This window comes from Oncorhynchus tshawytscha, linkage group LG13 (genome assembly GCF_018296145.1).
Source record: "Oncorhynchus tshawytscha isolate Ot180627B linkage group LG13, Otsh_v2.0, whole genome shotgun sequence".
NCBI classification, from domain to species: domain Eukaryota; kingdom Metazoa; phylum Chordata; class Actinopteri; order Salmoniformes; family Salmonidae; genus Oncorhynchus; species Oncorhynchus tshawytscha.
The window spans coordinates 48410121-48423045 of NC_056441.1; the positions used below are offsets into that span (position 1 = coordinate 48410121).

Genomic DNA, 12925 nt, shown 5'->3' on the forward strand with positions numbered 1-12925 from the left:
AGTAATAATGAGAACAGAAAATAATGAGTGTTTTACCATAATGTAGCCTGAGTACTAATGATGCGCGGGTCAGCTGTTTGTTCTCCCGCACCCACCCACAATTGCTAATAAGCCGAAGTTAAAATCTCAGGCCCACACCCGACCCTAAGCTGCAAATATGGAAGATGTGCTGTACAGTTCCCTTTTTTTCTCTTGAACATTTATAGAACAATGACATTGTTCTTCAACATTGATTCATTTATTTGGCGCGCGCACAGTTAGGCCCTAAAGCTTAGGCTTACTCACTAATGCCAGATAAAAAATAATAAAATAAAAACCTCAATGTAGCCTAGAAATATGAATTGCACAAGAAATATACATGATTTATGGGTCTTTTTATAATGCATTGTTTTCTCTTTATTCAACCCGTCCTCCACCCACACAATATTTCATGACCTTAACCCGCCCGCCCCGCGAGGCAGGGATGACAATTGGGTCTTGACAAAAGAAAATACAGTATCATGATAAGAACACACTCTGTGAGTATGGAGCACAAGCGCTGGTCTGTTAATTGCTTGCAGGGCATTTGTTTACACTGGGGCTCGGTTAGGGGCACAGCTGGTCCTCATCAGGGCTGGTCTGGGCTGATGTGTTGTATGAAGTTGTAAAAAGAAAACATTTGCAGCCCTAGGAATGCAATGGGCAAAAGATGGTCAAAAAAACATATCCTCCTTTTTCATGCTGTGGTGAGTTTTAGTGCAATAATAATGATGCCCAACACAAGTACAACGATGTTGAGGATTTTGGCTATCCTGGACGGCTTTTTATTTTTATTTGATAGGGCCATAAGTAAACAAGAAAATGCACATTCAGAGGTGGCGCTTCTAGTGGCCGGTGATTGTTATGCAGGGAAACTGAAATCTGTTTTTACCTCATTTTTACCAGCCTGTCACCTGTGCAACTAGAAGCAACAAAACTCTAGATCACCTTTACCCCACACACAGAAACTCATACAATTCTCTCTGTTGAGAATGATGATCCATGGCAAGAAGCCTCCAGTGATGATCAGTGGCACGAAGCCTCCAGAGACGGCCTCCAGTCCGGAGCCTTCAGCGACGGTCCCCAGTCCGGGGCCCGCAACAAGGTTCCCCAGTCCGGGGCCCGCAACGAAGTGGGGTGAGTCAGAGGTGGAGCGGGGTCTACGTCCCGCACCAGAGCCGCCACCGCGGATAGATGCCCACCCGGACCCTCACCTATAGGTTCAGGTTTTGTAGCCTTGGGTGGGGGGGGGTACTCGTCGTCATTCCGACGACGGCTGTGACATTAACATTCACAAGGCCGTATGGCCAGACGGATTACCAGGACGCTTACTCAGAGCATGTGTCTTCACTGACATTTTCAATTTCTCCCTGACCCAGTCTGTAATAGTAAAGTCCCTTTTGCCCAAGAATGCCTTTTTAAAAACATGGCTGATATGGCTGACTTGTTTAAACAAATGTGGTTTCTACTGACAATTGAGATGTACAAACTATGGAATAATGGGATGATGAGCGTATAAGAAGCAATCCGCAATTTTGATTAAGATATTAATGAAGCGAGCTAGGACGGATGTAGTCAATATAACTATTTGTTCAGAATTTTTTTAAAGTACAGCGACAGAATTCAGAACATGGGACCTTCTTACAGTATTCTCCCAGTACACAAAGTCAGAACTGTAGGATAAATAAAGGGGACATATAAGCAAACAATTCTCTGGATTTATGGTGCTTCAAGAGAACGGCGAACTCTGAAAAAAGGTTGAATCATGATGTCAGTGATCTTCAAGTCGGCACACTAGAAAGAAGCCTGAGTTCCCGACTTGGAATTTCGAGTTTGATGGCCGTATTTTCCCAGTCGGAGCTAGTTTTTTCTGACTTCCCAGTTGCTTTGAGCTCACTGAATTTCTGAGATTTCAGAGTTTCCAGTTGTTTTGAACATTGCAGAAGTCATGCTGGATTGACAACACGACCAATGTATTCAACCTGTTATGGCTCATGGTGTTAAATGTGTATCCTTTTAAGCCTGGAAAAGAGACCGTTAAACCCAGACTTTGACCACACACCCACTCAACTGAATAGTAGGCTAGTGATTGCTTTACAATGCTTGCCACTGATTCCTTCCAAATCACTCATTGTTGAATTTGTGATTCCAACTTGTTGTGTAATGTTTATGTCTAATGGCCGAAAAGCACCGATAGGTTTTATCTATAATTTCTCTTCATAATTTCTCTTCATAAGACAAGGATTAAAAAGGATTTGCCAGTAGATTGTCGACTTGATTCATGATGATGACTGCTAACTTGCTAGCTAAGATTTTGAAAGTATGATGCTGACTTGATCAGTCCAATCAAAGCTACGGTAGATGTAACGGGATTTGACGCCATTTTATCTGTGGCCAATGACCTTGAGCCTTCTTGGATGGGTATTTCTAATGTAACTCTATAGCAGCACCCAAGGGGCTTGAATTGTTTTAGCTCTACCCATAGATTTTGCGGTGACGTAGTGTCCCCATGAGTAACAGAACACTGAGCCAATCACGGCGCAACTAGATAATATTACCAACCCCTATGCTCCATATTTTCCGCTGACTGCCCCACAACTACAGAAAGCACCGAGCAAGGCTGAAACACCTACATTTTGGAGCTACCTTACTCAAAAAAGCAAAAAAGAGACCATGTTTGTATGCGGCTTTATTAACTCTATTATTATTATTATTACATTTGTTGCAAGCTGATATGTGACACGTATTAATGCCAAAATAACATGCAAAAATGAATGTCGGGTTGCCACTGCAAATAAGTGGTGGTGATTGGGGATCAACAGGCCTTTATTCCGTGGTTGTTTTAATTTGCTGCTACTTTGGTTGCAACTCAGATTCAAAATAATCCTTCCCAGCAGAATCAGGTTTAATTACTCACCTGGGGGGTACTATTCAGTAAATTGATAATCTGTCTTTCTAAAATATTGATTACTTGGCTGTGATGCATAATCCAGTTCCAGTAGTTATTATTCATTTAAAATTATAGAATGACCTAGTACCATGGTGCAATTATGCTACATGATAAAAATGCATGCTTGTAATAGTACAATTTAGGGTACAATAGGTGGACATCACTCCATTTGAATAACTTTTAGTAAACTGTGCACATTTTCAATACCCCTGAAAATCTCATGGCGGCACTCTTGGTCTTTTTGTGTTCAGATACTGCTGTAAATGGTCCATTATGAACCGAAGAGTTGACTGAAATAAGGGTGAGCTTGTGCTCTCCAGCGGGGTGGCAGTGGCAAGCACTCTCTGCTATATGACTGGAGCTGTTGTCACAGGCCTAATATGTTTGTGGAAAATGTAGTTAAGGTGCTGCACGGGATATTGAACGCTTCGAAACCACACACGCCCCTACTTCGAGCACGTGACCTTTAGAAATCCAATCCCCACGGTAAAAAAGTTTACCGTTACCATAGTTACAGGTACACTACACACTCAAATGAAGAGGAATAGTAAAGGTTGACTGCCACAACTATTGTAGCTACAGTAGCTAGCTAAACAAATAAAATACCTCGTTTCCTTGGTATTGCATAATCTCCGTGTAGCAGATTACTTGTAAACAAATCAACATGACAAAAGAGTTCGAGGATTTTGAGAGTTTCTTGAAGAATGTTGATGAAATAAGTAAGTACTGTACCAGCACCACCACCAGTTATTAATCCACAGTAACGTTAGCTAGCTGACGTTAGGTACGTGTGCGTTCGGGTTTGAAGCTAGCTGGCTAGAGTACTAGCAACGAGCTGTGTGGGAAATTTGTTAGGGACAGATACAGTCAAGTCATTTTAGCTGACTGTACTGGTGAAAGACATAAGACCATTGTAGTTGGGCTAACGTTAGCTCTAACTTTAAAATACTGTATCTAACGTTAGCTAGCTAGCATCTAGGCTTTCAGGACAGCCAGTAGCCTAATTTCTGGAAAGCAGTGGCGGCCAATGCCGTTTATGATGCGGGAGGACGATTTTATTTTCTATTACAGCATGTTGGATGACTGTCATTCACATTCCATGCACCCAGTTCAATGAAACAGAGATTTATGCTACTACATGATACTAGAATTTTCCCTATACCTATCATGAGGTTGATACAACCCAGTTTATGAATTAACGTTTACAACTTAGGTGCACACAGGTAGAGAGAAACATTTTAGATGATAGACCGTGACACATGCAATACCCCCTTGTGCACTCTTGTCTGCATCTAGCTTATCTAGGGTGTGTTGGTCAAATTCAGGTATTTGTATCCCTGTTTCGTTTGCTTCCATTTAAGAAACGTTTTTCAACAGAATCCGTGGAATGAATACACCCCTGAGCATGCATAAACACAGTTCACTTTCATAGCAGCCACGTTGTAGTCCTTCTAGCCTGTAGTCATTCTAGTTGTTGTCATTCATCAGCTGTATGTGACCATGCAAAAAAAACTTTCCAAGCCAAACCATGTCATAACTGCTACACACAGCCTACATCGTTGTCCCCATATTAGCTAACGTCCTAGTCAACATAGCTAATATAACTAATGCCTTAGTAATGCTACAATCATGCAGTAATGTTACAGTACAGAGTCAGTAAACAGTTACACCGGTGGGCCCTGGTGGTAAGAAATTAATACAACCAAAAGCTTACTTTGACTTGGAAGAGTTCCAGTGTTGTGTTGGATAGTCATAGCCAGCTAGCAAACATAGCATCCCTCTGTTTGAGCTAGGTGTTTGAGTAACTAAACTATCTAGCTGCATTTGCTAGCTAAGTAATTAAGTGAAACTGAAAGTTAAAAAATGACTCTCTCGCTCTCTTGCTTCTCCTTCATTTTTGAAGAAATACATTTATTGATAACCGTTGTCTTTCTATCTCTTTGAGGCAACTACTCACCACATTTTATGAACTGCAGTGCTAGCTAGCAGTAGCTTATGCTTTTAGTGCTAGATTCATTATACTCTGATCCTTTGATTGGGTGGACAACATGTCAGTTGATGCTGCAAGAGCTCTGGTAGGTTGGAGGACGTCCTCTGGAAGTAGTCATAATTACTGTGTAAGTCTTTTTTTTATTTTGGCATTCACGTCCAAAAAGTAACTTTCTGACCACTTCTACCATGAGCAAATATGTATGGTAAGTTTTGTTCAATTCAAAAAGGGTGCAGTAAAAAAGTGATTGAAATGAAATGGAAAGACCCTAATTTGTTTTCCCTTTATTTGTTTATTCCTGATAGGGTATTGTCTACAATAGCTAGATAGCTACTTTAGATTAGTGAGGCGCACAGTCATTTCAGGGTAATGCAATGATAAAGAATAATACTGCTGAAGGCAGGCTACAACCTAAAACTTTACCAAGGAAGACCTAAGGTGTTCATGTATAAATTCAGACAATAACAGGGATTATGGGAGTGGTACTAAGTGAATAAAGCAGGTCACAACCATTTCCAGAGGAGTGACAAAGTCAACACATCTAATGGAGTATTTCACCCAAATTACAAAATGTCACTGGTTTCCTTACTCTGTAAGCATTATATACAGTGTATCTTACCTTGTCTGAGTGCTTACAGGGTAAGGAAACCAAAATGTAATTTTGTCATTTGGGTGGACTATCCCTTTAATCTGTGTGATCTCGCTCTCTGTGGCCGATGTGAGTACATTTTTTAAACAAGTCAACACTCGCAAGGCTGCCGGACAGCACAACAGTGCCTCTTCCTTCCCCCTCAGGAGGCTGACAAGATTTAGCATGGGCCCTTGGATCCTCAAAAAGTTCTACATCTGCTCCGTTGAGAGCATCTTGACTGACTGCATCACCGTTTGGTATGGCAAATGCATTGCGCTCGACCGCAACGTGCTACAGAGGATGGTGCAGACAGCCCAGTACATCACTGGGTCTGAGCTCCCTGCCAGCCAGGACCTCTATATCAGCCTTGGTTTCTCAAATGACTTCCTCGCCTGGTTCACCAACTACTTCTCAGATAGAGTTCAGTGTGTCAAATCGGAGGGCCCGTTGTCCAGAACTCTGGCAGTCTCCATGGGGGTGCCACAAGGTTCAATTCTCGGGCTGACTCTTTTCTCTGTATACATCAATGATGTCGCTCTTGATTCTCTGATCCACCTCTACGCAGACGGCACCATTCTGTATAATTCTGGCCCGTCTTTGGACACTGTGTTAACAAACATCCAGACGAGCTTCAATGACATACATTGACATTCAATGCCTGCCCGTCTAGCATCACTACTCTGGACGGTTCTGACTTAGAATATGTGGACAACTACAAATACCTAGGTGTCTGGTTAGACTGTAAACTCTCCTTCCAGACTCACATTAAGCATCTCCAATCCAAAATTAAATCTTGAATCAGCTTCCTATTTTGCAACAAAGCATCCTTCTGCGCTTCAGCACTGGTCATCCCCAAAGCCAACTCCTCCTTTGGCCGCCTTTCCTTCCAGTTCTCTGCTGCCAATGACTGGAACGAATTGCAAATATCACTGAAGTGATATTGGAGTCTTATATGGAGTCTTATATCTCCCTCACTAACTTTAGGCATCAGCTGTCAGAGCAGCTTACCGATCATTGCACCTGTACACAGCCCATCTGTAAGTAGCCCACCCAACTACCTCATCCCCATATTGTTATTTATTTTTTGCTCCTTTGCACCCCAGTATCTCTACTTGCCCATTCATCTTCTGCACATCTATCACTCCAGTATTAATACTAAATTGTAATTATTTAGCCACTATGGCCTATTTATTGCCCTACCTCCCTCATCTTACTACATTTGCACACACTGTATATAGATTTTTCTATTGTGTTATTGACTGTACGTTTGTTTATCCCATGTGTAACTCTGTCACAAGCATTTCGCTACACTCGCATTAACATCTGCTAACCATGTGTATGTGACAAATAAAATTTGATTTGATTTGTTGTTCGCACTGCTTTGCTTTATCTTGGCCAGGTCGCAGTTGTAAATGAGAACATGGCCTACCTGGTTAAATATATATATTTTTTTTAATAAAATCAGGCGGTGTCGGAGGAAGGCGTGAAAAATGACCAATGAATCCAGCCACCCAAGCCATATACTGTTCACTCTGCTACTGTCTGGCAAACGGTACCTCAGCATCGACTCTCGGACCAACAGGCTCCGAGACAGCTTCTACCCCATATCCATAAGACTGCTATATAGTTAATTAAATGGTTACCCGTTCAATTTGCACTGACCCTATCTTGCAGTGACTCTATGCACACTCACAAGTCTATACAGTACATACACGTTACATACTCACACACTGACACTCATATAAAAGCTCCACACATTCACATACATTACATACATGCACACACATACAGTACATGTAGATAACACACACACACGTATAACGGCAACACAAATACACACATGCATACCGACACACACACACACACTTTTACAGTCATTACATGCTGCTGCTACTCTGTTCTTTATTTGTACTCTTATTATTATCCAACTTGATGCCTAGTCACTTTACCCTGCCTTCATGTAAATACATACCTCAATTACCTCGTACCCCTGCACATTGATCTGGTACCGGTACTCTCTATATACTATATATACTGTAGCTTCATTCTTGTGTATTTTATTCCTCTTGTGTTATTATTTCCTTTTTGTTATTATTTTTTAAACTCTGCATCATTGGGAAGGGCTCGTAAGCAAGCATTTCACGCTAAAGACCACACCCATTTTATTCGGGGGCGTGTGACAAATCAAATTATATTGGATGTAATCTCTTTAATTTACTCTATGTAATCTGTGATGTTCTTATACAGGCGACCTGGTCAAGGATCTGAGCTCCTCTGATGTAACGTCTCAGCAGAGAGCTGTGGAAAAGGCTGATTGCTACATAAGTACCTTGAAGGAGAAGGAGGAACCATGCAAAACCCTCCTCAACAGGACAGTGATAAACACCAATCCCTCACAACAGGCACCTGCACCGACGGTAACAGCTCAATACTCACTCTCACTCACTCTAATGACTTTTCAGATTGTATACCAATCGACTTGAGATCTTTCCTGTGGTCTGTAATAGGTTGGTTAGGTGTGCATTGTATAACAGCAGGTACATTTTTAGCATCCTTTCATTTGGTGTTTTTTGTCTTTGAAGTTATAGTTGAGTAATTTGATGTGACGCTGCAGAAACGTGTGTTTTTGAATATTTTTCTTCTATTCTTTTATTTCAGGGTTCACAAAATGATCCCGTTTCAAGTGCAGGTGTGTGAAGCTAAAATGGGTCTCTCTTTTGCTGTATGATGAGATTCTAAGGTTTGGGACAACTATATAAGCAATCATTTAGGAACAACTCCTTCATTTGAGCATGATGTGTAGCAGATCGGGATCTGTGCAACTCACTTCTCCGCCTGAAGTGTCTCCACTTGCGTTGACAAATAGCTAGATTTTTGGTAGCGCTACTGGGTATGCTTCAGTAGGGCAGTGGTCTGTGTTTACGAGGCAGAGATCATGGGTTCAAGCCTCGGTATGAGCCGAGTCAGGAGGAAGCGGTACTCGCTAAGTAAGCAGCGTAACATCCTTCACATTTGCATAAATCAAACACGAAAAGTTTGGGTAGCGTCTGGCTCTGTATACAGTACATGTATCGCAAGTTAGGATTTGTGCCTTTAAAGGGGCCATCTGCGATTTGTAAACAATGTTATTGTCAACAAACACTGTATAACCTCAAAGCACAGTTAAAACTATCATTTTGATCTCATGGATGTTCAGTCAGTCCTTGAATCCATAGCTCTGTCTATGAATTTGAGAGTGTTTACATTTCTCCAGCCACGTCCCTCAGCTGTTTACCGAAACGCTGGCGGGATGGCCGCTTTGTTGTTCTTTGAACTGCAGATTGCCCCTTCAAGTGCTTACATGGTACTACATCATACTGCCCAGAGCACTGGGTATTTTTAATCTGCAACTCCACCTTTAATTGTACTATCCCTAAACATTTATTTAAACTAAATAAATAAATCCCTAAACATCAATCGGCTTTGCTCAGAATAAATACGATTCAAACCTAGTAAATTGCACCACACAGTAAATTCCAATTCAATAGCATATGGATGTCAATACCCTTGACTGGATTACCAAGATCAGCCTATCAAGGTTCGGTAACAGTGTTTTTATTAAATTGTATTTTCTTTTTTGTTAGGAGTTAGATTAGCTTTAATATTGCAGATAGATTGGGGGTTCTATCAATGTAATTGTTTGCATAATTTCCAATCTCCCATATGTTAAAAAAAATATATAATTATCTTCTTTATTCTTTTTATTTTTATTTATCTGTTATTTTACCAGGTAAGTTGACTGAGAACAGGTTCTCATTTGCAGCAACGACCTGGGGAATAGTTACTGGGGAGAGGAGGGGGATGAATGAGCCAATTGTAAACTGGGGATTATTTTCCCCTAACCCATACACCCCTCCCCTAATTGGAGTAAACTAATGGACGACAATGCTTAGGCTTCTACTTCCAGCTTAATCATACTGTATACATTTTACGGACACTGTATATTTTACAATAGTTATAATTTTTTCTTTGTTTTTAGTCCCACCCTTCAGCTACTCTCAACCACTCCCATCTATCTCTGTAAAACATCCAGTTTCTAATTACCATATATTTTTCAACCCTGCTGTAATTTTACTAAGAGTATTATTATATTTGTGCTATATTTGTGCTATTTGCAGGATTAGCTCCAGGTAAATGTTACAATTCTTCAGCTATTCCTGAACCTATGACCAAAAGCAAACTACGTATGGGCAGTACCAAAACAATTGATTTAATGATTCTGTCTCTTCGCAGCAAAATCTACAGAGCTGGGATGGTTGTATTGATTGCAAGAGTTTTATATAATAATTTGAATCAGTTCACAAACCATGTGCCATGGAATCAGTAGATCAAAAATCTCTTCCCAACTATTTTGTGAACTGTATGGCGCAGCTGTTCATTTTTGTTGGTACTTAAATTAAACTGGTATACTTTTTTATTTAGCACATTTTCTTTAACCAAATGTGGTCTTTAATGTAGGGTTGACTGACAGGTTCCTTATCTTCTCCCCCTTCCACTTGCCTCTTCCATTTTCACAGTAATGCTGCAATCAGTTGGTTGTATTTTTGGATAGGAGCAGACATTTCTATATATTTTTGTTAGCTGCATGTGTGACATAACTCCACCAGTCCAATTTATGACATCATTAACAAAGATGATAGATTTTTAGAAATGTTTTATCAGTTACTATATATGAGTTGGACCATAATATTTGTTGCAATATTTGTTCTGTCTTTTCTGGTAGATTAACCTGAAATTGCAACCAACTTTCTATGGCTTTTAAAAAAATAGCTGGAGATATTCTAGAGATGATTTCATTTTCAAATAACCGAAAGTGAGAGGTTGTAATCTGCATAAAGGGAAAAGGGATTTTTTTTAAACCGGGGTTAGCCATTCTTACTAATCTGCTGGAAAACCTGTTCGGATTTAAATACTACTTTTGTATGACTGAAGCCTTTAGTGAGAGGTTAAATTCTTGAATATTTAATCATTTCAGCTCTCCAAATTCATATTCATTATATATGTAGGCGGGTTTAAATTTTGTCTGGCTTGCCATTCCAAATAAAGAGGAATATATTTTGCCCATATAATTATAAAAACAAGTCATTTGGTGTAGGCAGGGCCATATGTAAGTAGGTAAACTGGGATATGACTAAATCATTATACAGGGTAATTTGTCCACACAGGTATTTACCTTTCCATAGTAGCAAGATCTTATCAATTTTTGCTAACTTTCTTTTAGTGATCCAATACGTAATATGGTAGGTACACTTATCATAGTTTGGTTGTAATCCAGAGAGGTTAGATAAATTATCTAGATCCTCTATAAGGCTGTGCAGGGATACAAATTGTGGATTTAAAAGAAAACATGAGTCGTCAGCCTACAATGACACCGTTGTTTTTAAACCCTGGATTTCTAGCCCATTGATATTGTTGGATCCAATTTTCATAACTAACATTTCGATGGCCATAATAAATACTAATGCCAATAGTGGACAATCTTGTTTCACTCCTCTTGACAGTTTAATACTGGGCTCCTGAGTGGCGCAGCGGTCTAGGCACTGCATCTCAGTGCAAGAGGCGTCACTACAGTCCCTGGTTTGCATCCAGGCTGTATCACATCCGGTCGTGATTTGGAGTCCCATAGTGCGGTGCACAATTGGCCCTGCTTCGTCCGGGTTAGCCGGGGTAGGCCGTTATTGTAAATAAGAATTTGTTCTTAACTGACTTGCCTAGTTAAATAAAGTAAATAAATTAAAATGCTTTCTGAGAAGTAGCCATTATTTACTATTTTACACCTGGGGTTACTATACATAACTTTAACTCATTGTATAAGAGATGATCCAGAATTAAAATAGTCCATTTATATATAAATTCTAGTCTACTTTATCAAAGGCCTTTTCAAAATCAGCTATGAATACCAGTTCCGGTTTCTCAGATTTTTCATAGTTTTCTATTGTTTCCAGTACTTGTTTTATATTATCTCCAATGTATCGTCCATGTAAAAAAAAAAACGTTCTGATTAGGATGACTAATATCCGACAATACCTTTTCAATTCTATGCGCTATGCATTTTGCTAGAATTTTGGCATCACAACACTGAAGTGTAAGGGGCCTCCAGTTTCTTTTAGGTGGATTGGATCTTTATATTTACCATCTGGGTCTTGTTTCAGTAATAGTGAAATCTGAGTATCTGATAGTCTATCATTTATATAGGAGTGGTTAAAACAGGTTAATAACGGACCTCTGAGTACATCAAAAAAAGTTTGATATACCTCAACTGGTATGCCATCTAACCCTGGAGTTTTCACAGACTTAACTGCCTTAATTGCATCAAGAAGTTCCTCCTCTGTAATTTGGCTTTCACATGAGTCTTTCTGTACATATATTAATTTTACACTATTAATAGAACAAAATCCTTACAATTAACTTCAGTTAGTGGAGATGAAGGAGACTGAAACAAAAATTCATGCAGGAAGTACTTTTGTTCCTCTTTCTAAATATTGTTTGGTGAATCATGGAAGACTCCGTCATTTGTAACATGTTTCTGTAAATGATTTTTGATAGCATTTCTATTTTGTGGATTAAAAAATAGCTTGGTGCATTTTTCCCCAACTACCTTTATTTCACTTGATTTTTTTATAATATATTACACTTGATCTTTCTTGAATAAGTTCCTGTAGGTCTTTTTGTTTGTCCTCAAATGTATTCTGTGCCTGTGCTTATGTTTCCAAATAATGTATCTTTCGTAATCCAGTTAGTGCTCTCTAAATCCCCCCTGTGAAAAGTATATACTGTAGTCCCCAATTCAATTGTAATTAATTTCAATTGGTTCTGCTTCTCACATGGTTCTCTTCTGTGCCTAGTGTAAAATTGAATATCTGTACACGTACTGTACTCAGGTACAAAGAGTGGAATAGAGTCAATCCCAAAGATTTCCCATCGTATTTAACATCATTTAGTGCAAAGTTTAGTGCAACTCCAAGAATGAACTACTATGTTACCAGCTGACCACTAATGATCCACAAATGTTCTTCTCATTAATGCATTATCTAATTTCACCGTTTAGAAATGTAGAGTTTTACATTCCATATAAAACACTTGTTTAATAATATTGTTTTATATTCTCAATTCTGTAGATCATTTCATGAAAATGATGGAAAGCGATGCAGAGGACAGACATAAAAGGAGACAAAGGAGACAGGAAAAGGCAAACGGTGTGTATGAAGTCATTTCTCTAGCATGCTCTTGCAATTTCCTAATTAGGGTCGCTACTAATTCAGCTGTTTTGAACATGACACTGTGTTTGTATATGTCC

General features: G+C 39.5%; 1 protein-coding gene across 2 annotated transcripts in view; it reads left to right on the top strand.

The window, feature by feature from the left end:
* Positions 1-3491: 3491 nt before the first annotated feature.
* Positions 3492-12925, top strand: part of ttc12 (tetratricopeptide repeat domain 12) — a 43261-nt gene continuing 33827 nt past the window's right edge. For both annotated transcript variants that reach the window (XM_024442069.2, XM_042295824.1), the window contains exons 1-4: positions 3492-3687; positions 7837-8006; positions 8248-8278; positions 12747-12824. In XM_024442069.2, coding sequence (XP_024297837.1) covers positions 3633-3687; positions 7837-8006; positions 8248-8278; positions 12747-12824 — 334 coding nt within the window. In that variant the 5' untranslated portion in view covers positions 3492-3632. The remainder of the gene's footprint in view (positions 3688-7836; positions 8007-8247; positions 8279-12746; positions 12825-12925) is intronic.